We start from the raw sequence: 25,752 nt of genomic DNA, 5'->3' as shown, positions 1-25,752 counted from the left end.
TAAGTCTCCTCAATGGAGATGAAAAGCAGTTTATTATAAATAATAATTTAGGAGTCATGGCTTGAATGTATTACGTCCCAAGCAACACATCTTAAAAGTGGAAGTGGAATTAAGTATGAAAGCACATTCTCAATCGAACACCAAGAAAAGTTTCTTACTTCAACCTAAATGTTAATTTTTAAAACAGACCATTTTAGCAACATTTTAGGTTAGTAAAATGAAGAACATCTTAAAATACATAAAACAAGCATTTTAGGCAAAGATCCAGTATATATGGTTGTGTACAGTCTGAGGGAGAGTCATCTATTTCCTGAAACGGCTCATGCCTGTGGATAAAACAATAAGCATAGCTTACAAATAGGCTGTATCTCTCCCCTCCTCCCCACCGGCTCTTGGAGTGCTTTAATTAGAAAGATACTAAGGTAGATTAAAGTCTTAGCCATGCTCAAATTCCTCCCTTGACCTGGAGGAAACCACAGCCGATGAGAATCTGCTATTAACCAAACACTGTTGAAAGTTTTCTCCAAATACACTAGTGAGTTTAAACACAGCCCCCAGGAAGTGACTGCGTTTAAGAGGAAAAAAGTGTGAAAGTGTTAGTCACTCAGTGGTATCCGACTCTGCAACCCCATGGAGTGCAGCCCACCAGCTTCCTCTGTCCATGAAATTCAGGCAAGAATACTGGAGTGGGTAGCCATTCCCTTCTCCAGGGGATCTTGACCCAGAGAAGGAACCTGGGTGTCCTGCGATGCTGGCTGATTCTCTACTATGTGAGCTACTAGGGAAGAGGAAAATACCCAGTCCCCACCGATGACCTGACTTAACCCATGTTCTTACCTTCTGGGTCAGAGCTTTGCAAGTGTCCAGCACATTGTTCCCATGCAGAAGTGTAACCTTTCAGTGCAGGAACAAGCTAGGCTGATCTTCCACGTGCAAGTGAAAGAGCCTCTGGCTTGCCCTTCACACTTGCCCTGGTTGGGTATTTGTGTCCAGGACCCAGTAACCGCTGAAACAGCATAGGATTCAAGCAAACCAAAACACAAATCCTTACATAGTCCTGAGAGTCCAGTGGGATAAAATGATGGATCAAAGGATTATTTTTGCTAAATAAAGCATTTTAGGTTTTGCATCTCATGGGACTCAGTTCTCAACAGGATGTTGTCCTCATGGGCTAGAATTTGGAACCGCACCACAGTCATATAATCAGTCACCTCCAATTCATTTAATTGAAACAACCCTTGATGAAGCCCTACTGCACTTATAATTTAAACCTTAGAAATGGGAGAGGGATGGATAATGTGAAGGATTCTTTTTTCCCCCTTTAGTGTACTAATTCAGAAAGTAGTTGGTTGCATCTGATTGCATGCCTCGGTAATCAGAGCCATCTGCCTCTCTGTGCTAAGGAGTTCACCTCTTTAATCCAGCTTAGAGCCCACAAACCACTCCTTGCTATCGTTATGCCCTTGAATAGATGAGGCTGCGCAGAGTCCTTTGCTTTTCAACGTGTTGCTATCACCGAAAATACTTGGGGATTTTGTGATTTATTTCTGTTGAGTTTTCTCGGAGTGTTTGGTTTTCTTTCTCTGGGGGCAGACACAATGGCTTTCCTTATGAAAACTATGATAAGTAACCAGGTGAAGAATTTAGGACTCGGTGGCGGGTCTGAAGAAAAAAAAGAAGAAGGAGGAGCGTCTGACCCCGCAGCCGCTCAAGGGATGAGTCGAGAGGAGTATGAGGAGTACCAGAAGCAGATCATCGAGGAAAAGTGAGTGCACGCAGCTCGGGCTCCCTGTTAGAGCAGAAGGCAGCTCCCTGAGCCACGCTGTCCGGCGCCCCCTCCCCCTCCCGCCCTTCAGAGGCCTTTCCTAGGCCGTCTCCTCTAACCTCAGGGAAGTCTGTCCTGCTAAAAGCTGAACCAGTTCCTAGCATCAGCAGCTACTCTGTCTTGTGTGAATGAAAATGAAAAACGCTATAAACAAATCTACATGTCATCCTTAAAAGCAGCTGAAACTTTCTGATCCGGGCACATTTTAATTGACCTCAGTTGTTCAAATGCAAAATTGGGCACCTGAATATTTTTACAGTCATCTGGAAATTCACCCTTAGGTGAGTGCAGAAAGCTTTCAAACCAGGAATTCAGACTTTGCGCCTGGAAGGGGGCCTAAAAGAGCATAGAGTACAATGTTCTTGAACTTAAATGTGTGGGGGAAAAAAAAAGCCTGGAAAATACAACATGACAATTATGTCATAAGACTTGGCTTCTCAAAAGACTGAATAGATATGCGGACTGCCTATTATGAAAACTTTAAAAGTTGCAGACGAGTCGAGCAGTATAAAGAATGGCCACGTGACCTGTGGCCTGAAATGGGCAGTTGGCGTTTCATCACGTTTGCTTACAGATGATTGGTTGGAGGATAGATGATTGATTGATAGATAAAATAGGTACCGAGAACCACTTTTAAAGTAAATTACAGACGTCCTGATACTTTACCCCTGCATACTTTGCCTATATAACTCCAAAAGATAAGGACGTTCTTCTGGCTGTATATAAACTGTGATAAAAATAAAACATTAGTAACATTTCAGTTGGGTATTATGGAATGTGAATATTACCAATTTTTAACTACTGAAGACTGATCTTTAAATAAGTGTAGTCTATATTTAATTTTTTAAAGTTTTAAGTAGAATTTAAGAGTTTTAATAATCAAATCAACTGAGTATTGAAGCATCAGTCTTGAAGTTAAAAGTTAACCATATGTTACAAAAGGTTTTTTTTGTTTTTGTTTTTTTTGCCACTGTGGCTGTTTTGCTAATAATTACATGATAATTGCCTAGGTCTTATTGCTATAATGATTAAAGGAGAAAGAGTTGATGACCTGGAGGAACCTAAGGAAGCTGAAATCTTCCATTTAGTGGGAACCTTGTCTATTGTATTTTTTCCTGAAAGCAACTGTGGCTTATAAAACTACCTCGAATGTACTGTACTTGGCTTTGCAGTAAATTTAAGGTCTGTTTTTGTTTTTTTTTTTAATGCAACTGCAAAAATAATGTGGGTGCTAAAATAATACGCAAAAAAAGGCAGCATTCCTTGAATACTGGCCAGTTTTGCCTATGGTGTGTTAAAAAAAAAAAGCGGAAGCAGAAAACTAGCATCAGATGTTCTCAGCTCAAGGGGACCAATAAAAAGAAAATGGTCAGAAATATAGACTACATATCTGATATTAAAATATCACTTAATGTGTCCCAGTAATAAATCTGGTCACAGACATGACATCTGTTTGATTAACTAATGTCATAGTTTTACTTAATTTTATATCTGGACAGATCAGAAACCAAAATAGTCAAATGGTATCATCAGTCAGTTTTCACCCACTACTCAGCTCTGTGTGTGTGTGTGTGATACGTTTGTTTGATCACCCAATTAAAGCAACGGTAGCAGGACAGCGAGGCTGACCTGCTTGCACGGCAGGAGGCAGGACGTGCAGTCCACTGTGAGTTTCCAAGAGCTTATCGCCTAGAATACAAAACAAAGAGGCAGACATCAGGGAACTGTGCTCCGTATTTTGTAATAACCTATAAGGGGAAAGACTCTGAAAAAGAATATATATAAAGGGCTCCCCAGATGGCACAGTGGTAAAGAACCCATCTGCCAGTGGAGGAAACTCAAGAGATGGGTTCGATCCCTGGCTTGGAAAGATCCCCTAGAAGAGGAGGTGGCAACCCACTCCAGTATTCTTGCCTGGAAAATTCCATGGACAGAGGAGCCTGGTGGGCTATAGTTCATGGGGTCGCAAAAGGGTCAGACACAACTGAGCACACACACACACGCACACACACACACACACACACACACACACACGTATATATAAAGCAGAACCACTGTGCTGTACACCCAAAACTAACGCATTGTAAATCAGCTGTACTTCAATAGAAAAAAATTTTGAAATGTATAATTTGGAGCAACTATTACGATGAAAAAATTAGGCATCAAAAATGGTTCACACAAGTTACGTCTAGAGACAGCTACACATGTCATAATATATATAATCATTAGAATGAGTATTAGCAAATAAAAGCCTCCTTAACTTGTCCTCATCACTTTAGGAAAGTTGTGGGATTGACGTTACTAATAGTAAATCAAACACTACTCAGCAATGCTCTCCACGGCACGTTCGTTTTTACTTTATTTCCATGCTCAGATTCCACACGCACACCAGCCCGCCCCCGCCGCCATATTGGTAACATTAGTACTGAAAGCGGTCTATACCTAAATAGAATATTTGGAAAGTTCTAAATAAAACAACCTGTTGATCCCTCCATTTCTCTCCATTATATGAAAATGTCCCCTTGGTTATGATACAGCAACGGCTATGGCATCACTTGTAACTGGAACCTTGATGTGCATCACAGGCTTAAGCATAAAAACTAAAATTATGAAGCATCTAGAAAAAAAAAAAAACAGAATATTTTTGCACCTTGGAAGCAGGCAGAAATTTCTTAAACATAACCCTGAAATCAGTGACCATAAAATTTTGAAATGAGGAATTAGACATGATCAAAGTTAAAAACATGCACTGCAACTAGAGAAATACAAAAAGACTTGTACAAAGAAGTTCCTAGTAGCTTCATTCACGAGAGCGCAAACTAGGAAATAATCCAAGTGTTCATCAACAGAATAAATAAACGAATGAGATCTACTCATACAGTAGAATACACTCAGTAATGAAAACAAATGAGATCTATTCATACAGTAGAATACACTCAGTGATGAAAAGGAACAAACCCCTGGTAAGCAAAACAAGCTGGATAAATCCCCAGTATTTTTATGCTGAGTGAAAGAAGAATTACACAGAAGAATGCATAGCGTGTGGTTACATGTGTATGAAGTTCTAGAACAGGCAAACCCAACCTATGGTGGGAAAAAGACAGTGATGGCCTCTAGGACTGGGAGCAGGCATCGATCGAGAGCGGGATGAGGGCATTTTCTCAGCTGATAGTAATGTTTTTTACACCTCAATCGAGGTTTGGTTTACACAGTAAAAACAGAAGCAAGAGAAGAGGAAAAAAATGTATGTATGTACACACAGATATATGTGAGATTTATCACAAGGAGCCAATGTTCACGTGGCTGTGGAAGCTGGGAAGTCCCACCATCTGCCATCTCCAACCCAGGGAAGTAGGTGGTGTGGTTCTCAGAACTGGAGGGTTCTCGGAGCAAGAGGAGATCACTGTCTCAGCTCAGCAGGCAGGCAGGGGGCCTTTTTGTTGATTCACAGCCTCCGTGGATTCCACGAGCACCCCCTACCCCACACACGCACATCGAGGAGGGCCTTCTGTTTCACTCCGTCCACCGTCCACAGACTCCAATGCTCATCTCATCTAGAAACAGCCTCCCAAACACACTCAGAAATGATGTTTAACCAGGACACCCTGTGTCCCAGTTGAGCTGACACACGAAGTTAACCATCACAGTCCATTTAAGGTCTGTGCATTTAATAGCATGCAACATTTTAATTCAAAAGAAAAGGAGCCCCAATACTTTGGCCACCTGACGTGAAGAGCCGACTCACTGGAAAAGATCCTGATGCTGGGAGAGATTGAGGGCAGAAGGGGAAGGGGATGACAGAGGATGAGATGGTTGGATGGCATCATCAACTCAAGGGACATGAATTTGAGCAAACTCCGGGAGATGGTGAAGGAGAGCCTGGCATGCCACAGCCCATGGGGTTGCAGATGGACATGACTTAGCTACTGAGCAACAACAACAAATAAACAGATATGTAATTGGAGTTATGGTATGCACATTGAAGTGTTTGGGGGAAGAGAGTACTGATGTCAACAACTTTGAAATGCATCAGAAAATATGATGGATAAATGAATGGAGAGAAAAATGGAGAGAGAGGGCTAGGTAAGTGACATTTTCTAAAACGTATAGGAAGATGCCAGTAGTAGAATATAAATGGTGAATATATGCGTGTCAACTGTAAAATTGCTTCAACTTTTCAGTACACTTGAATCTTTTTATAGTAAAATATTGATGTTGAAGGAGATCGGCTTCTGCCCATGCCCCCAGGTCTCTGATCTCTTCAGCAAGCTCTTTCCCTAAATGAGAAGACTGAGTCCAGGGTTCTCTTATGCCTCCTCCAGGCCTGACCTTTTGCAGAGGGAAATGAGTTCAAAGAGTGTCCAAAGCCAGGCCCCAGTGATGAGCAGTTTAATGTGACACCTTCAGAGCCAACCCGTCCTTCAGCCAGGCTTCTGTGTAATGATTCCAGAACTTGGAGTTAAGAAATAGAAATCAACGGAGCCACTGAAAACAGGATATTTATTTTAAGGCAAATTATGTAGTTCAGGGAGGAGGGCATGGCTACCCATTCTAGCATGCTTGCCTGGAGAATCCCATGGACAGAGGAACCTGGTGGGCTACAGTCCACGGGGTCACAAAGAGTCGGACACAACTGAGTGACTTAGCATATCATAGCATGTAGTTCAGTGGCAAAGAATCCACCTGCAATGCAGGAGACTCAGGTTGGATCCTCAGGTTGGATCCCTGGGTCGGGAAGATCCCCTTGAGAAGGGAATGGCAACCCACTCCAGTGCTCTTGCCTGGAAAATCCCATGGACAGACCACAGGATCACAAAGAGTCGGAAATGACTGAACAAATAACATGCTTCTTGCAAAGATGCTTCACCAGACCCATTGCAGACATGGCCCCAGGCCTCGTGGGCCGAACCAGGACCAGAGCGTCACTGGGAGTCACGGGCCCTCATTCGATCCCTGGCCGCCCATCCTCCTCCATGCGGCTGCTTTGTCCTTTTGGGGCAGTCAGCCCTCTGCTCCTCTGTTACCCAAACCACCCGTGAGGATGGGCAGCCGACATCCTCTGAGCTCACTGTTAACAAATCCAGCCACACTGCAAGTCTCTGACTTGCTCCGTCCCAAACCCAAATTCTCAGAGAAGAAATTCCACTTGGTCCAGTCCTGTACAGCTAGAGGGCAGGGCCACATATATAAAGGTTCCTGTTGTTGTCGTTGAGTCGCTCAGTCCCATCTGACTCTTTGCGACCCCATGGACTGCAGCCCACCAGGCTCCTCTGTCCATGGGATTCTCCAGGCAAGAATACAGGGGTGGGTTGCCATTCCCTTCTCCAGGGGATCTTCTCAACCCAGGGATCAAACCCACGTCTCCTGCAATGGCAGGTGGATTCTTTACCACTGAGCCACCAGGGAAGCCCGTATGAAAAAGCAGCCTCTAGCAATGTGCTTCCTTGGGCAGCTAGGAGAAGACGTGGTTCAAGGGAGCTTCACCGACATCCTCAAAGGTGTTTACTTCTCTCTGGATCATCAAGAACAAGGGAGCCCACTTCCAACAGCAAATCACAAGTCCAATTAGGCCATCCACAGAGCGTTCTGAAAATCCACACCCGACCCTGTGTGAGTGACCCCTTCACCCAGGGAAGGGACGGCTGTACCTAAATTGGGGCTTAACAGGTTGACAGTGAAGGGAAATAGCTTTATATTATATCCCCAAATCCTGTCTGCCTCCAAACGGCCCCCCGTCCTGGCTGCTGCAGCTCTGTTTAGCTTGCATAAGAATCGCTCAGGCCGTTTGTTAAAAATGTCACTTCTCAATGGCAGGGCCATGATGGAAGCAGGGAGACCATTTAAATGGCCAATGCGGCCTCTAATCAAGTGGCCCAAGTGGTAGAGAAACGTGGACAGAGCACGTTTGCTGTTTCCATAGTATGCAGCAAAGGAGACGGCCGCGTCTGAGAGGAGCCAGATTTAAACCGCGGTGAGAAAAATGGATCTTCCAGCCAGTGATGTGCCGAGCTGACCCACGGCATCCGGCAGTGACCCGTCAAAGTTAATCGCATGTATCTCTCCCCAGTGTCTCCCCAGTATCAGTCACATCAAGTTGATAGTACTAGTTTGAAGTCCGCCTCAGTGGAAGTATTGACACCACGGAACCTGGTGGGTGCCTCAGAGCTTCTCTCCCCAGAAAGCTGGTTGTGATACATTAGCCAGTACACCACTACTTCCAGCTCTTTTTGATAATTCGGGACTAGAAACCTATTTTAAAAATCACTGCATAAGATATGGTATGAAGATAAGAATCACTGCATGAGATACGGTATGGACTGATGGACGTTCATAAGGCTGCTATGGTTAGAATGGAAGGGGTGGTTCTGAGAGACACTGGAAGAAGTCTGCACGACCTGGTTTATAGACGCTGACAGCAGAAAGGGAGGAGCGGATGCTTCTCCCTGGACTAAGGCGCCATTTCCAGAGCACGTCTCTTTGGCAGGGTCACAGAGAGAACTTTTCGCAGTTGGATTCCCTGTCATTTATATTTTACATGTCCCTGTTCAGCTGTTAAGGATTTCAAGTGCTTTTTTTTTTTTTTTTAATTCCACATTATTGTAGCTTAGAATTCTGATCCCCATTTATTGATGGAATTAAATGAATTGAATAATGACTGAATCTCCAAGTCTCAGTCACTGAGCGTAACTGTTTTGCAAAAACACAGCTCTGCAGAGATCTGGAGAAGAACATCCTTTAAAACACAAAATTAGATCTCTCACTTTCAGAATCTTGCAGAATCAAGGCAGCATGTGTGGAGACCGAACCTGGCCTTAAATAGATATGTGGAAAGTCCATGTAAGGGTTTCTAAAAGGATGTCAGGAAAGGAAATGGAAGGAGATGCCAAGGGTTTGCTCCAAACATTTTTGTTCCATAAAAATAAGTGTTCTGTAGAATTTAAAACTTATGTGCCAAGTACAAATTATTATGTATAAAATAAGCTATAAGGATATATTGTACAAAATAGGGAACACAGCCAATATGTTAATTATGATCATTATAAATGGAAGATAACCTTTAAAAATTGTGGGGAAAAAAGAGGGAGGAAGAATTCCCTGGCAGTCCAACACTTAGGACTCTGAACTTCCTGTGCAAGGGGCCCAGGTCCGATCCCTGGTTGGGGAACTAAGATTTCCTATGCTGAGTGACACAGCTCAAAAAAACTTTTTTAAATAAAATAAAAGTAATAAATTGCTATATTGTATATCTGTGACATATAGTATTGTACAGCAACTATATTTCAATGTTTTAAATTCTAGAAATAAGTAAAACTTACATCCCCAAAGTAATTCTCAACATCCTCTGTTATCAGTTTATACACCTAGCATTTCAGAAGCACTAAATGTGTCAGCCCCTAAAAAATATAATAAAATAAGAAACGAAATGATTTTGAAAACGTAGCTTCTCTCCATGATGCGGACAGGCTGGGAAGCTGCCCGTTGGGAAGCACTCACAGTGACTCTGACGTCTGAGCTCCCAGGTGGGGTGAGAGGAACACGGTGAGGTCAGCTCTGCACCAGGGGTGGTCCCCCCCGCCTCTCCCGAGCCGCATCAGAAGGCTCGCAGAACCGACGTGTCTGGGAATTCGGGTCTGTACTCAGTCGTGATCAGTGGGAACTCAGAGGGTGTGGCCCTGTGTCTGGCTCCTCTGAGCAGGGCTGGAGTAGCCAGTGGTCTCATGTCCTCTGATCCTTTCTTTCACTTTCAGGATGGAAAGAGATGCTGCGTTTACACAAAAAAAGGCCGAGAGGGCGTGCCTCAGAGTTCACCTCAGAGAAAAGTACAGACTCCCAAAGGTGAGACTCTTAACACAATAAACATGCAGTCATTTTTTACATAATAAGAAACGCAGAGTGTTGGATTATCAGCAAGGGTCACACTCAGAAGGCTGTGTGTGTGTATATATACATATATAAATATATATATAAATACATATATATTTTATGTCTTAATCATAATTGGGGCTTCCCTGGTGGCTCAGCTAGTAAAGCAGATCTTCCTGGGTTGGGAAGATCCCCTGAAGAAGGGAAAGGCTGCCCATTCCAGTATTCTGGCCTGGATAGTTCCATGGACTGTATAGTCCATGGGGTCGCAGAGTCGGACACGACTGAGTGACTTTCACTTAATCATAATCGAGGTATTTGATATAGTGAAAAGAGCATTGAATTAGTTCATAAAAACTAGATTCCAGGCACTTAACTTCTATGAACTTCCATTTCCTCCCAACAAAATGGAGTAATACCTGTTTATGTAAATATATTCAAGGACTATAGAATATCTGTATATGCGCAATGAGAATAACGGTCATTGCAGCCGACATTTACTGAGCTCTTCTAAGTGCCAGGCACTGCTCTCAAGTTCTTTGCATAGATAAATCCATTCAGTCCTCACCACAGTCTTAGAAGGTGTGTTCTTAGAGGAAACAGATGGAAAGAGAGTGACTACCGTCCCGCTAAGGGACGCGCACACAGACACACACAGACACTCCATCAGCTGGTTGTGTGTCTTCCAGAAAGATGGGGTATTTTAAGGATATATACATACATATTTGTTGTTGTTGAGGATATATTTTTGACAACTGTTCTGTGGTTCGGTGAGGATGTAAGGAGAACTGGGTTTGAGTCCTGGCTCTGACATCAGCAATCTCAGATGGCTTCTTAATACATCTCAGCCTCCTTTTCCTCGTCTATAACACGAGGGCAGCGACACGTACTTCCTGACACGTACTTTCTTCGTCTGAAATCATAAGACAAATCAAGTGCCTGACTAGTGGAAAGAGCTCCGTGGGTGATCGCTCTTACCGCTGTTATTATCTCTACACACAAAAGCCTTATTTCTTGATAATAACAAGGGTGAGTCACTGAGGTGAGTCAACAACTTAAGAACTACAGGTCTCTAAACCGAAAACAGTAGGGCTTCCCGGGGGCTCAGGCAGTAAAGAACCTGCCTGCAGTGCGGGAGAGCCAATTTCGACCCCTGGGTCAGGAAGAGACCCTGGAGAAGGAAATGGCAACCCACTCCCGTGTTCTTGCCTGGAAAATCCCATGGATGGAGGAGCCTGGCAGGCTACAGTCCGTGGGGTTGCAAAGAGTCACGACTGAGCAACTTCACTTTCTTTCACTTAAACTGAAAATATCTGCCCTTTGATTGTTTTTTTAATGGTGAGCTGGTGGTCTTGCTCACCCAAATCCTCAGGGGTGGACAACCTCCTTTGCAAAATGTTTGATGCACTTCAGAGAATAAAATAATTCCTAGATCTCTAAGCTTGGTTTGTTTCTTTGGCACAAGAGCCTTTCCAACAGAAACTATGGAAGGAGGGGAGAACTAGAGCCATGTAATACATAGATCCGTATCCTCCCTGCAGTGGCAGTGACTTTACTCAGCATAGGCTGCCTGCCTGCCAAGTCGCTTCAGTCACATCCAGCTCTTTGCCACCCTGTAGCCCACCAGGCTCCTCTGTCCATTCTCCAGGCAAGAATACAGGAGTGGGTTGCCATGCCCTCCTCCAGAGGATCTTCCTGACCCAGGGATTGAACCCACGAAGCTTATGTCTTCTCCACTGGCAAACAGGTTTGTTAACACTAGCACCACATCTAACTCCTGCTCCCCGAAGCCACCGAGAGGAGGCAGGACCACAAGCAGTCGATACACTATGAACAGCGGAGCCAGTAACTTGGCTGCCTGGGTTACTAATGCCCATGAACCCATTCTTCTATAGCTGGTTCAAATGCACAACACATATGAGACCCCCTCCTGATTTTTTCATAGACCCCGAAAGAGACCTTCGAGTTTGTCTAAGAGTCCAAGCCATGGCCTCACTTCAGACATGAGAAGACTGCAGCCAAGGTGGGAGTGGGGTGGGGGTGCTCAGGGACTTTGCAAAACCCCACAGCTGTGGAGTGACAGAACCAGGATTGGATCTCGGGCCTCCCAGACCTGAAAAAGAGCATCCTACCCACAAAGGGATTTGAACACAGCTCCACCTGGTCTCAAGGTCTCTGCTCTTTCCACTCTTCACGTTTGAGGCGTTCTGAAAGTTTTAGAGCTGTCTGGAATTCCACGTGGTTTAAAACTGCCCTGCCCCTTCTGGGACAGCGTGCCCTGCTCCTATTTCAGCGAAGCATCTCAGAATCTGTCCTCCAGAGACCTGGGCCCGTCGCTTTTCCCGCTGCTCTGTCAGCTGATGGCTTGACGGGAGACCGTGAGCACAGACAAAACTCCGGTACAACCCGAGTAAACAGTGATAGCGGCTCCTGAAAGCGCTCCCCACGTCATCCTGCACCGTGGAGTTCACTCTCTGGTGGGGGCCTCCCTGAGGGCGCCCATGTGTCGTGGCTTTGTGTGTGTGTTAGTCCCTCAGCCTTGTCCAACTATAGCCTGCCAGGCTCCTCTGTCCGTGATTCTCCAGGCAAGAACACTGGCGTGCATTGCCATTTCCTTCTCCAGAGGATCTTCCCGACCCAGGGATCGAACCCAGGTCTCCTGCATTGCAGGCAAATGCCTTCCTTCTGAGCTACTAGGGAAGCCCATGGCTGGATGGTGTCAAAATGGATTCTACATCTGATGCTTCAAGAATTTGCTGCAATAACACAACGGCCTGCTTTTTTGGTCAGCACCTGGAAACTCTATCTAACCTCAGGTGCACTGTTCATAAAAATGGTGATTAGGGCTCACCTGGTGGGCAGTGGATAAGAATCTGCCTGCCGGTGCACAGGACCCAGGTTCGATCCCTGGGCGGGGAAGATCCCATATGCTGTGGACTCAACAAGAGAAGGCACAGCAAGGAGAAGCCCGCCCACAGCAGCAAAGGGTAGCTCCTGTTGCCGTAGCTAGAGAACGTCCTTGCGAAGCATCGAAGACCTAACACAGCCCAAAATAAACAAACAAAATAAATACATTTTGAAAACAGTAACTAATAGGAAGAACGCCATCAAGGATCGGCCGGGTCGTATTCCGTCCAGTCCAGATCTCCCCAGCCATGAGTGACACCCCTGCCTCCGCGCAGGCCTTGGGCTTGGAGGGCAGCCCGCCGCGCCCCCTCCTCCTTGAGAGGCCGTCACAGGCTCTTGACGCCGGCGTGGGGGCAGGACCCCGGGTCCTTCCATCTTCCCGGTGTCCCCAGCCGCAGCCGCGGGGCAATGTCCCCAGGCCGCCCCAGCAGAACCGCCCCTCGGTGGGTCTCAGTTCTTCCCTGGGGACTGCGCACTCTAGGAGGGTCAGTGCGGGTGGCCAGGAGCGACTTCCAGAGGGGGGCTTGTTTTTTGCAGTGCACACTCTGTTGATATTAGGGATCGCACAGTGCATGTTGCGCTGCAGTGGCTGATGTGCTAGCAGGCATGGGAAGGACGCTGGGCCCTGCTGGATCGCTGGGTGGGGGGCAGGAAGGGGCCACATCTTCGAGGCCCGTGGGTGGGCATGGTAGGGAGCTGAGCCGCTGTCTCCACAGCCACCGGGGTGCTGGCCGAGAAATCTTGAAACAGCTGGCTGTCATTGAGGAAGCGTTGAAGGAATTGGAATTTTCAGCTGCGAGAGGAGACAACTTTGAGGAAACGATGGCCATGGGGGAGAGTCATTTCCCAGGCCTTGAAAGTCTTTGCATCAAGTCAGCCTCTTGAGGGGGGCTACAGGCTCGTATGGAACCATCCATCAGTTAGCTCATAGGGCTTCCTTTGATTATTCATAAGAATCTGCATGGTGGACCCTTTAGAAAGAACCTTCTGAGAACCACAAGGGGAATATAGGTGGTGGGTTTTCCTCTCCTAGATGCCCCATAAGGAGCCCTGGAAAGCCAGGCAGTGCCCGTGGGTGTCACTGAAGTGGGGAAAGGAGATGGCCATGGTGCTGTGTATGGTGAACCGGGGGGGAAGGGATGAGGGGCCGGCGTGTCGGGACTGGGCCCTCGCAGCAGCCCAGACCGGCTAAGGGAGGCCTGGGCCAGCGCAGGGACAGAACAACAGGTTCTCGAGTCGTTGCCCGCAGCCCTTCATGGGGCTTGCCATCCTGATTACTGCACTAATGAGAACTTGAGACCAGAACACAGAAGCCTAACATGTCTAAACAGTGCTGGCCAGAGAGCGCGGCTCACCAGGGCCTTACCCGGCTCCTGAGCACAACCTTCCCTCCCCTTGGAGTTTGCAGAACCCTCAGTCCCGGGCCGTCTCATAAAATCCATGTTGGGTAAACAGCCGGACTAACAGTATTAACAGCCCACAGGGGGTTGGACATGCTCACCGGGTCCTCCCCGCTAACGAGGGGGGACCCCTGGGGGCCTCATTCACGGTTCCCCGGGGTCACTCCCAGCGGTTACATAACCAGCACGAGGCGGTCCTGGGCCCGAACCCTCGCCCAGGCCCAACAAGAGCAGATTTGAGGGAAATGTCTTCCCAGGAGCTGTCGGGTCTGATGAGGATAACTCTGTCACATTCTGGAATTAGAACTGTATTTTTGAAAGAAATCATTTGGCCAGTGTTTGCTGCAAAAAAGAGTTCTAGTCGACTGCTGACCGGGGGAAGGGAAATTCGGTCTCTGAGAGGAGCAGTGGAGCCCTCACGCCCGCCAAACCACACACGCCTCCCTTCCGGGTTTTCTGCTCATTGTCAGTATAGCCTCGTTGGTCAGACCCTCATCTTCTGATGACCCCTGTCTATTGCAGTCATCGCAGGAGTCAAATGAGTGCGGTCATGAAATCGCAATAACTGGACATGTATGTAGAAGAGTATATTTGCCGTGTCCCCACCCTTGAAAGCCTCCCCACCACCCCCATCTCATCCCCCTACTCCAGGTCATCACAGGACGTTCACGTCCACACGTACGTCGGTTTCCTCTGCTTTTCAAATGCCAGGTCGTTAGGAGACTTCATCGGCGTGAAGTAACCCACGACCTCATGTTAGACTTGAGTCCTGTTCCACCCAGTGTCCTGTCCTGGGTCTTCAGTGCTTTCTACCCACTGGCCTCTCCATTGTAAAGCAGGTCAAGTCTCTCCAACTAAAGCAAACAGCACTTTGAGTGAACGTGGCTTTCTAGGCATCTTCCTAAATGATCGGTTCCCGCTGCTCTGCCAAAGCCTTCCTCCTGAGGATGCTCTGAGGTCGGTCTCGCTGCAGTAGACAGTCCCGCTGTTCCGTCCGGGCCCTCTTCCTGGAGCGGTCCTTCCCAGGGCAGAGCCTTCCTCACCCCGTCTCACTCAGCGCTTCCTCCCTGAAGCCCTCTCTCTCTCAGCCTCTCAGCACCACCCTCCTCATTCTGCTCTGTAACCTGTCTCTCCTCTCTTCCCAGGGTTACCTCCCCGGTCTGCCCCCAGGTTTCTGAATATCCCCGGGTGCTCCCCCCACCGTCTTCCCTTTGTCCCTCACGCGGTCACGCTCTCCCCGAATGGAAGCATCTCCTGTGGCCTTCAGCTGCCACCTAGACGTGTGCTGCTGACCCTCCAGCCTCTACCTCCTTCCTGCGCCTTCCCCTAAAGGTCACCATCGCGTCCACCTCTCCTCGGGCACCTCCAGCTCAGACCCAGAAATGTCTTTCCCTGCTCCTGCAGGATCCACCTCCGCCACGGCCCCCAACCCACACCACCCCCAGGCTCACCCTCCAGGTCCCCCCTCCTCCAGCCCGGCACAGAGCGATCAGCAGGTGACAGCCGTTCCACCCCCTGCTGCTGCTGCTGCTAAGTCGCTTCACTCGTGTCTGACTCTGTGTGACCCCATGGACTGCAGCCCACCAGGCTCCTCCGTCCGTGGGATTTTCCAGGCAAGAACACTGGAGTGGGGTGCCATTGCCTTCTCCGCATTCCACCTCCTAATCGTTCTCAACTCCTCCCCAAGTGCAGGGCTCAGCACTTCTCAGCAACTTGACTACACTACCTCTTGTGTGTGCATTAAGTCTCTTCAGTCGTGTCCAACTCTTTTCGAGCCTATGGACTGTAGCCCACCAGGCTCCTCTGTCCATGGGATTCTCTAGGCAAGAATACTGGAGTGGGTTGCCATTTACAATACCTCTTAAGTAGTTTTTTGATTGTGTCTTGCTCCCCTCAAAATTGCAGAGTGAGGTTTCCAAGATGCAAACAGATTCTGTTCTTCCCCTTTTAAAAAAAAAAAAAAAAGGCTTCCCATGACTTTTTAGGGTAGAGTCCAGCCTCCTGGCCTGCACACCTTGAGTTGGCTCCCAGCTGCCCAGCCTCACCTCTTGGGGCCCCTCACCTGGACTAGCTCCTCCTCCCACCTCACGTCCCCTACACCCTGCTCCCTGTGACCCCTTTCCTTCCTGGAAGACGTTGCTCTACTGCTGCTTCTTCCAGAACCTTCCATGATCTCCCCACTCTCCAGGTCCCCTGTGCTTCCATAGCGCCTGAGTGCATGTCTCGCCTGCCATCTTTCTACTCTGAATCCTCTCACCTGCTGGACTGTGTGCTTCTTAACAAAGCGGCTGAGGTTTCCGTCTTTGTCATCGGGGCCTTGCATGGTGTCTGACATGGAGAGGCTGCACACACACACACATGCACACACACACATACACATGCGCATACTACACAGAGACATACACTCACACACACATATGCACCTGCTGCACACACAGACGTACATATGCACATACCACACACAGAGACACACGTGCACACACATGCACACATGCACACACTACACACAGAGACACACACATCCATACATACATACACGCGTACTGCACACACAGAGACACACATACATATGCACATACCACACACACATGCACACAGACACACGCACCGATCACACAGATATACATAGACACACACATAAACACCCCCACACACAACAGTCTTGCTGAATGATCAATGTTAGTCGGGGAAAAAAGAAAAACAAAAGCACACCCAAAGAACGAAGTATCAAAATCAGCAGAAGGGATCCATCTGCCACAAGAGTTAAATTACAATCAGTTTTCACGAAAAGAACAAGTCTGGATTCGACATTATGATTCCTTATAAAATACAAAGATTACTTTAGCTCATAATTAGGATGTCATATTTTGTCAAGCAGAGGAAGTCATAAATAAAGCCATGAGGTTTTTTTTCCCCTAAAAACAAAGGTGCCCCCCCTCTCCTAGCCAATTCAAAATGTATATGTAAGTCAAGCCAAATTAATAAGAGAAAACAGCTCCACAATGAGCGCTAATCCTATTAACAGAATTGTCAATCTAGGTTAGTCATTGAAAAATAACGTCGGGCCCCCCGCGGAGCCGGCGCTTTCCTTACACCTGGTGTTTGTCTGCGGTATTAAGGGCATCGCTCGCTCTGAGCAAAGATGAAGACAAGAAAACCTAGCAGGAAGGCTTCTTTCAACATTCTACACTGAGAGCGCAAGCTGCCTCTTAAAGGCAGAGACGATTCTGCGACCCTCTCTCTGCCTGCCTTCTTCAGACCAGGCGCTCTTGGGGCTGCCCTGCAGGGTCCCAGGCACTAAAACGCCCGCCTTGAGCAGCTCTTTCCGGCGGCGGCAGCTCGGAGGCCCTCCGGGGCCCGCTAGGGGCCATCCCTTCCCGATCCTCCCCTGCCGGCCCGGTTCTGTTTGCTGCTTCTGCTCCTGCCCTGGGAAGGTCCTCGGGGCCCTGGGAAGGGGGGAAACGGCCATCGGCTTTGCATGTGCCACCTTCTCACTTACCCCTCACGGCCACCCTGGAAGGGAGGGAGGCCTCATTTCCCCTGCTTGGATAAGAACAGCAGTTCAGACGGGGTGCCGGGATTCCCGAGGTCACACAGCTGGTAAATGGCAAGACCCCAAGGCGATCTGACTCACCAGCCGGGTTTTCCTACCAGACCCAGCAGCAGGGCTGGGCTCTCCTTCCCTAACAAGCAGAAGGACATCGCGAAAGCCTCTTCACCTCCCAGGACCTCGGTTTCCACATCTGTAGAGGAGAGGCTTGGACAAGTGACCTCTAGGAACGTCTCGAGTCCCCCTGGAAAGTCTGCACACAGGAGAGCAGCGTGAGACGCACACAGTGGGGGAAGTCTCGCACCTCGCGAAGCCCCTGTGCGCACTCGCTCAATCAGCGTCGGAAACTGGCGGCTCTTTTCAGAGTCACAGCCTCTGCCTCGCTCCTTCAGGAGCTAAAGAGGGAAAGACCGTGCGGTGTAGCAGAAGCTGACGCTAGCAAGCCCTGACAGGGTCTCAACACCTCTCACGCATTAGAATCACCCAGGAAGCTTCTAATTTTTAAAAAGTTTTAAAAACACACACACTTTTTTTTGAGGTGGACCATCTTTTAAAGTCTTTATTGAATTTGTTACAATATTGTTTCTGTTTTCTGTTTTGGTGGTGAGGCATGGAGAATCTTAATTCCCCAACCAGGGGTCAAACTGGCACTCCGTGCATTGGAAAGTGAGCTCTTAACCACTGGACTGCCAGGGAAGTCCCAGGAAAGCTTTTTAAAAATTCTGTTGCCTGGATCCCTGCCCCAGACTGTGCCTATGTGCGTGCTCAGCCGTGTCCAGCTCTTTTGCGACCCCATGGGCTATAGCCCACCTGGCTCCTCTGTCCGTGGGATTTTCCCAGACAAGAATACTGGAGTGTGTTGCCATTTCCTCCTCCAAGGGATCCTCTCGACCCAGGGATCAAAGCTGTGCCTCTTGCTTGGCAGGTAGATTCTTTACCACTGAGCCACTGGCGTAAGTCCAAAGTCAGATCTTCTTGTTGATGTTGTTGCATTGCTCAGTCATGTCCGACCGTTCGAGACCCCGTGGACTGCAGCACACCAGGCTCCCCTGTCCTTCACATCTCCTGGAGTTTGCTCACACTCACATCTATATCATTCTGGTGCGTGTCTGCATATCAAGCTTGACTGGCTGGACTCTAAGTGGGAACACTCAACTTTTTGGCGATATAACCATGTGAAATAGTTGATCACCATATTTCCATTTTGATACCAGATGAGGACCAGTTCACCAAGATGAGGAAGAAGGAAGTCTGAATCCAGGATCATGCTTACCCTTCAGCGAAAGGTCAGAACCAGTCAGAGGAGTAACAAGGGCAGGAGGCGGTGCTATTTAAATAATGGGGCATTCAGCCCTGGCAATTAAGATTATAAACCTGGTTAAAAGGCAAGAGATTACCACTGATTCTGGTCAGCCAGCCTAAAAATAATTAGTTCTTAACTGCATTAAACAATATCCCATATTGATGAGATTTCTAGAAATGAGAAGACTTCTGAAACAGGACCCTGAAGAATGAAGGCAGCCTGTGCGTTCCTCTGTATATGCCAGCTCACTTGGCGCCCTTCTCATTCATTCATTCACTCGTTCGTTCACCTGTCAGGGGTTCTCAGCATCAGACTTCCGCGCCTGTGCTGGGGCTGGTTCATGTCAGCTGTACCTGCGCTTGGGCTCACGGCGTGTGGTGAAGCAATCACCTGTCAGGGGTTCTCAGCATCAGACTTCCGCGCCTGTGCTGGGGCTGGTTCATATCAGCTGTACCTGCGCTTGGGCTCACGGCGTGTGGTGAAGCATGGACGCCTTTCCTCGGTGCATGCATTCTGTCAAAATATTCCTGGCGTTCCCAACCTGGAGCAGCAAAGTCAGGACAAGACACCCATTGCTTGGATTGCAGAGGAGTCCCTCTCAGCAGGGCACTTTGTCGTGCAAGGGGAGGCAATCCCAGGGTCGTGTATGAGTCCCATGTGGGTGAGTGCACGCTCAGTCTCTCAGTCGGGTCCGACTCTTTGTGACTCCATGGACTGTAGCCCCAGTGTAACCCTCCAGGCTCCTCTGTTCATGGAATTTTCCAAGCAAGAATATTGGTGGTGGTGGTGGTTTAGTTGCTAAGTCGTATCTGACTCTTTGAGACCCCATGGACTGTAGCCCACCAGGCTCCTCTCTCCGTGGGATTCTCCAGGCAAGAGTACTGGAGTGGTTGCCGTTTCTTTCTCCAGGGAAACTTCCCGACCCAGGGATTGAACCCAGGTCTCCTGTGTCTCTCACTGCACTGGCAGGTGGATTCTTTCCCACTGAGCATGCGTGTGGCCTGGGCGGGTGCCACTCCTCCTCCAGGGGGGATCTTCCCGACTCAGGGATGAACCGTGTCTCTTACGTCTCTCGCATCAGTAGGCGGGCTCTTTACCAGTATCTGGGAAGCCCCAGGCTGGGAACCATATACACGAGGCTCCCGTGGACGGGTGGGAACAGGGGTTGGGGGGCAGACAGAAGTGCAGGTCACAAGCCGGGCACCTCGGTCAGTCTTCACCCTCTGGTCCCCACGTGCATTGGGTTGGGCCTGACAAGAGGTGAGGGGAGCTGGGCGCTCTGGGTCATTTTCTCCCAGAATTGTGTCTAGTGCTGAAAGGGAAATGAACAGGCCCAGTTTGCTAGGAAAGCCGAGGCTCTGGAGTGAAGGTAGGTAGGGGCACTCCCAGGCCAGAGGTGAGGGGCGGGAGAGGGAGGCCTCCTTCTGATGGGATGAGCACCGTGTGGAAGGCCAAGGCCTTTCAGGGCAATTCAGCTCCCCCACCCCCAGCTTTACCTCTGAGGGTCATTACCTTTAGGAATAGCCATCTTTAACTGCTTAATACATTCCAAATTATTCAGTCATCATTTAATTTATCTTCTATAGAATTACGAAAGTTATGTCGGTTCATCACCCAGTCGTGAGTGGCTCTTTTCGACCCAATGGATTGTAGCCCGCCCAGCTCCCCTGTCCATGGGATTCTCCAGGCAAGAACAGTGGAGCTGGGTTGCCATTCCCTTTTCCAGGGCATTTTCCCGACCCAGGGATCGAATACTGGTCTCCTGCACTGCAGGCAGATTCTTTACCATCTGAGCTAGCAAGGAGGCAAATAACATAAACCCAATTTATAAATAAGGAAATAAGTTCAGACAAGGGATATTAGGTGCCCAAGGTCACACAGCCTGTATGTGGTGGAGGTAACCTTCACGCTCAGGTGTCTGATCTTCAAGCCAACCCTTGACCTCTAGGCAGCCCCTATGGGAGTGGGAACGTAAACACGTCAGGAGCTATGAAACAGCTTGTTTACAGTCAAGAGGGCCTGCACGTTCAGTCGTCGTCCCTGACAACAGGCTCCTGGAGTCTTGTCTGTGACAACATGCCAGATACTCGCTGGGTTCCGAGACTTAGAGATGAGTGAGTTACAGCCCCCTGTCTTCAAGAGAGGTAGGGTGGGGCTTCTTAAACTTTGACAAGCAGCAGAATCACCAGGAGGGCTCGCTAAACCACAGACGGCTCAGCCAGGCCCCACGGCTTCTGAATCAGCAGGTCAGGGAGAGGGCCAAGAACCCTCGTGTCTAACAAGGTTCCGGGGGATGCCGCTGCGGCCGGCTCGGGAGCCCACTTTGAGAACTGCTAGGGTAGATGTGGTGGTGACCCAGATCCCCTCTGTGAGTCGGGGGGCACAGTGGACCCTCTTGGCTCTTCCTTCCCTGGGTCAAGGAAAGTGAAAGTGAAAGTCACTAAGTCACGTCCGACTCTTTCCGACCCCATGGACTATACAGCCCATGGAATTCTCCAGCCCAGAAGACTGGAGTGGGTAGCCTTTCCTTTCTCCAGGGGATCGTCCCAACCCAGGGATGGAACCCAGGCCTCCCTCATTGCAGGCTGATTCTTTACCAGCTGAGCCACAAGGGCCAGGGGAAGGAGGTGAAAATAAACCCGAGTCGGTCCGCAGCTGCAGAAGCTGCACTCTGAGCAGCCTGCAGAACAGGGGTTGGGGAGCGCCCTCCTGAGGGCATCGGGCCGCTCAGGGCACCAGTGAGCTGGCCCCCTGGCCCCGCCAGCCGCCTATTCCCCCAGCCTGTCCAGGTTCCAACCTGGTGACAAGCGCAGAGAACTTCTTACCACCCGGAGGGGTGTAGATGCTGAAATTCCCAGGAATGCCTTTACAGATTGTATATGTTTTATTTCAAGCGGGCAGGGGCCCGGCATGGCATTTAGGTAAGCTGAGAATTCAGGCTGCCCCCTGCTTCTCCCCTCCTTCCTGCAAAAAATGCCCAGAGGACCGTCCACAAGGGAGGCACCCTCGAGGGCAGGTGAATACAAAATAAATAGAAACGGAGGCTTGGCCGGGAGCCCCTGGGGATTAACTAACTAATTAATCCCCACACCAGTTTGACGAGGAACTAATTGATCTGTTAAGCGCTTTGAGGGGCCAAGGCCTGGCCAAGTGCACGGGAAGCTTCTGTTACCTGGGAAGCTGACACTGAGAGCCGTCCTCCCAGGCTTCCAGGGAGAGTCAGGGCGAGGGATGTGCTCCCCAAAAGCCTCCTTCCCCTTGGCATCAGAAGTCTGCATTCCGAGGAGCGGGGAGAAAGCACAGAAGTAAGCATGGAGCGGGAGCTCTGGGGAGGGCGGGGCAGGTAACCCAGAAGTTCCGTGTTGGAAGGTGAGCCTCCAAGCTCCATGACCATGTGTGTGTCTCTGTTAGTCGCTCAGTCGTGTCCATCTCTTTGTGACCCATGGACTGTAGCCCACCAGGCTCCTCTGTCCATGGAATTCTCCAGACAAGAATACTGGAGAGGGTTGCCATTTCCTTCTCCAGGGCATCTTCCCGACCCGGCGATCAAACCTGGGTCTCCTGCATTGGCAGGTGGATTCTTTATCGTCTGAGCCACCGAGGAAGCCCCTTTTGATCTTCTGTGTCCCCCAAAGCCCAGTTTGCCCCATGTTACAACCTGATCTCAGAAAATTATATCTGAGAGCAGCCATCTAAGAAAAGAAAGGACCCTTGCCTTTCGCAGAAAAATGTGTCCTGTAGATTCTTCTTTGTTATAGAACAGAGGGCTCTGCAGCCTAAGAGTAAAGACAAATTCAGAGACCATGCAGCAGGAACTAAGTGGCTCAGAACAGCCAACGCCTAGGACCATGGGAGAAAATTGTAAGGCAGTAGCAGTGAACAAGGCTAGCCCGGGGGTGCTGCGTTGGAGTCCGGGTGTGAACGATTCACTCAATAAACAGGTGGTGTGCGCCAGACTTGTTTCTAGGCATCAAGGATGTAAAGCTGAATTTGAGCCGCTTCTGTATCTGGTAGAAGGGAGGGAAGGGGTGATGGTTAACCGGGAGTTGCCCCTAAAGAGTGATGGCTGGATGGAGAGCCTGCTCTGGCCCTATGAGCCCAACAGCCCCCCACCCCAGAGTGGGCTCAGTTTGGGCCACTGAGTCATAGTCTGGGGCTGATGGAAAACAAAGCGTGCAGAGCAGCCCTAAGGCAGAGTTGGTCAAGCTTTTTGGGTATCAGCAGGACAGACAGGGAGTCTGAAAATGCAGATTGCTGGACCCCAGCCTGGAGTTTCTGATCCAGTAGGTCTGGGGTAATTTGAGAATTTGTGCTTCTAAGACATTCCCAAATGATGCTAATACTGCCTGGTACAGGGACCACGCTTTCATGTTTTTAATTAATTAGCTAATTTTGGCTGTACTGGGCCTCCCCATCTGTGTGTGGGTTTTCTCTAGTTGTGGCGAGTGGGGCTCCTCTCCCTTGTAGCGTGAAGGCTTCACTGCGGCACCATGTCTTGTGGGCTCTACAGAAAGGGGTTGGTAGTCATGACACACGCATGGGCTCTTCCCAGACCAGAGTGCCCTGCACTGGCAGGCCAATTCTTAACCCCCGGACCTCCAAAGAAGCTCCTCACACTTTGAGAACCACAGTGCTAGAAGCTTCTGAGAGCCAAGTGCAGAGAGATGGGGCATCTCAGCTGGGACGTCCGGCCTCTGCAGCTGGTACCAGACCCAGGTTCTGCTGCGAGACGGCCAAGTGTATCGTTCCGGCATCCTTTCTCAGCAGACCTCGAGCTCCCTGCTGCGGCCAGGGTTGGTTGGTTGGTTGGTTTTAGAAGGGTTTTTCCTCTATCTCCGTGTTTGTTTTTCTGCACAGAGTGAGATGGATGAGAACCAGATCCAGATGGCTGGAGACGATGTGGATTTGCCCGAAGACCTCCGGAAAATGGTAGATGAAGATCAAGAAGAGGAAGAAGACAAGGATTCTATCCTTGGGCAGCTACAGAACCTTCAGAACATGGACTTGGACGCCATCAAAGAGAAAGCCCAGGCCACCTTCTCGGAAATCAAGCAGACGGCGGAGCAGAAGTGCGCTGTGATGTGAGGCGGGCAGGCGCGGAGGAGGCCCACTCAAGGCGGAAGCGACCGCTCTCCTGCGCGGCGCTTCCAGCAGCATCGACGTTAGCGTAGTGAGCGGTTAAGAAAACCGTGAGGAAACTCGCAACCAACACGTAGAGGACACCTCGGTTGCTCTAAACGTTCCTGGTAGCGCCCCTGGCAGCGGGAATCACGCTGTCCTTTTAGTTGTGAATGTGACGAAGCCTGAGCTTTTCAGCTGTGAATGAGGCAGAACACGCGTCTGCTTAACGGTCTGTAGGACGGCCAGGAAGAAACAAAAGCAAACCGTGTTTCATCTCCGACTTTCTGCAGACAGGACAAGGGCCTGACTCTGTCCAACCATTAAGCAGGACTCCGGGTCCCTTCAGAGAAAGACGTGGAAGGTCAGGGTGCCCCCCGGAGCCCAGACTGCAGGCTAAGGGCCGTCAGAGATCACACCACCTCTGTCTCCAGGATGCCGTTGATGCTTCTCATGGATGCTTGCACGAAGCCGAAGGGGAGGGATGGGGGAGGAGACGAGAGAGGAGGCAGAGAGGAGACCTGGCCGGCGTTTGCACCGCAGATCACCCTTCCAGAAGGGTGGGGAAGAATGGATTTGGGTGGAGGTGGGAGGCTGGGGAGAGGGGCGGCTTAGAGGCGGGGTGGGGGGCCGCGGGGAGCACCTGGAACGGCCAGCCCTGGTCCAGTATTCGGTGTCAGCTCCTCTTGGCTGACCTTGGTAACAGCACCGGACCGTGAGGGTGGACAAACAGCACGGAGACCTTAAATCCGCCCGTGTGGGTATCTCTCTCATCCTCTTCTCCTCTCTGGCCCCTCTCCCCATCTTCCCTGCTTTTTCTTTCCTGTCCCTCAGACACTCACCTCACTCCCTCACACTGTCTTCCAACAAACTGTGCTGTCCTTCTCTGCCACAGTCCTCCAGGCTACAGTCAACCCTCATATCCACAGACCCGGGACCCAGACATATGGAGGGATGACTGTCCTATGCCGGGTTATACAAGGGACCTAAGCATCCTTGAATGCTGTGTTCGCGGCAGGTTCTAGAATCCTTGGCAGACATCCAGGAACGACTGTATACATGGATTTTTTTTTTTTTTTTTTTTGCCTAACATTTGCTCTCTTTCAAAGGAAATGACCCAGAAGATTTAGAACATTTACCTCTGAAGCACTTAGAACTGTTTAACCAAACCAAACTCAAAACAAAATTCTAGTTTTTTGTTTTTTTGTTTTTTGGCTATGCCATACGTCTTGCAGGATCTTCCCCAACCAGGGACTGAACCCCGGCCCACGGCAGTGAAAGCAGGAAATCCTAACTAATGGAATGCCAGTGAACCCTCAAATACTGGTTTTTCAATGAATGGTACAGAAAAAAATAATTCCCAAAGACCAATTTTATCAAGAAGAATTGCTCTATCAGAGGAAAAGGGAACTAAGACGCAAAAGTTAGGGGCTAACCTGTTCTCTGAGCAGAGTTCCTGAATGTGATATATAAGAAAAAATTTCATGTTATGAAAACATGTTAATAAAATGAATTACTAGGGATCGAGAACCCATGGTCCTTGGCAAAGTGTAGCCCCTCTTGTAAGTTCCTGGGAGAATACTGGTATGATGTTTGAGGGTAATTAGCCTTCAAGTCCACTTAGTCCATTCAGGCTGTTGTAATAAACACCAATAGACTGGTGGCTTATAACATTTTCACTTTATCCTCACTCGGTGGAAGGGGCAAGGGAGCTCAAAGAGTGGGGTCTCTTTTATAAGAGCACTAATCTCATAATACACTAATACACCGAGAATACACCAATATA

At 49.1% G+C, this 25,752-nt stretch overlaps 1 protein-coding gene across 1 annotated transcript; it reads left to right on the top strand.

Moving 5' to 3' along the window:
• Positions 1–381: 381 nt before the first annotated feature.
• Positions 382–25,752, top strand: CPLX4 (complexin 4). The gene is made up of 3 exons (XM_061400348.1): positions 382–1,765; positions 9,574–9,661; positions 23,706–25,752. The coding sequence occupies exons 1-3, from the start codon at positions 1,599–1,601 to the stop codon at positions 23,931–23,933; spliced, it is 483 nt and encodes a 160-aa protein (XP_061256332.1). The 5' UTR covers positions 382–1,598; the 3' UTR covers positions 23,934–25,752.

Source organism: Bos javanicus, chromosome 24, assembly GCF_032452875.1.
Source record: "Bos javanicus breed banteng chromosome 24, ARS-OSU_banteng_1.0, whole genome shotgun sequence".
NCBI classification, from domain to species: Eukaryota; Metazoa; Chordata; class Mammalia; order Artiodactyla; family Bovidae; genus Bos; species Bos javanicus.
Note: the sequence above shows the minus strand (reverse complement) of the source record. Positions and strands in the feature narration are given on the sequence as shown.

Bases quoted from the DNA above. Each gene is read 5' to 3' on its own strand.
- CPLX4 (XM_061400348.1), top strand. From the start codon at position 1,599: ATGGCTTTCCTTATGAAAACTATGATAAGTAACCAGGTGAAGAATTTA. The intron at 1,766-9,573 runs GTGAGTGCACGC...TTTCACTTTCAG, and splicing joins AAGCAGATCATCGAGGAAAA to GATGGAAAGAGATGCTGCGT. The intron at 9,662-23,705 runs GTGAGACTCTTA...TTTTCTGCACAG, and splicing joins AAAAGTACAGACTCCCAAAG to AGTGAGATGGATGAGAACCA.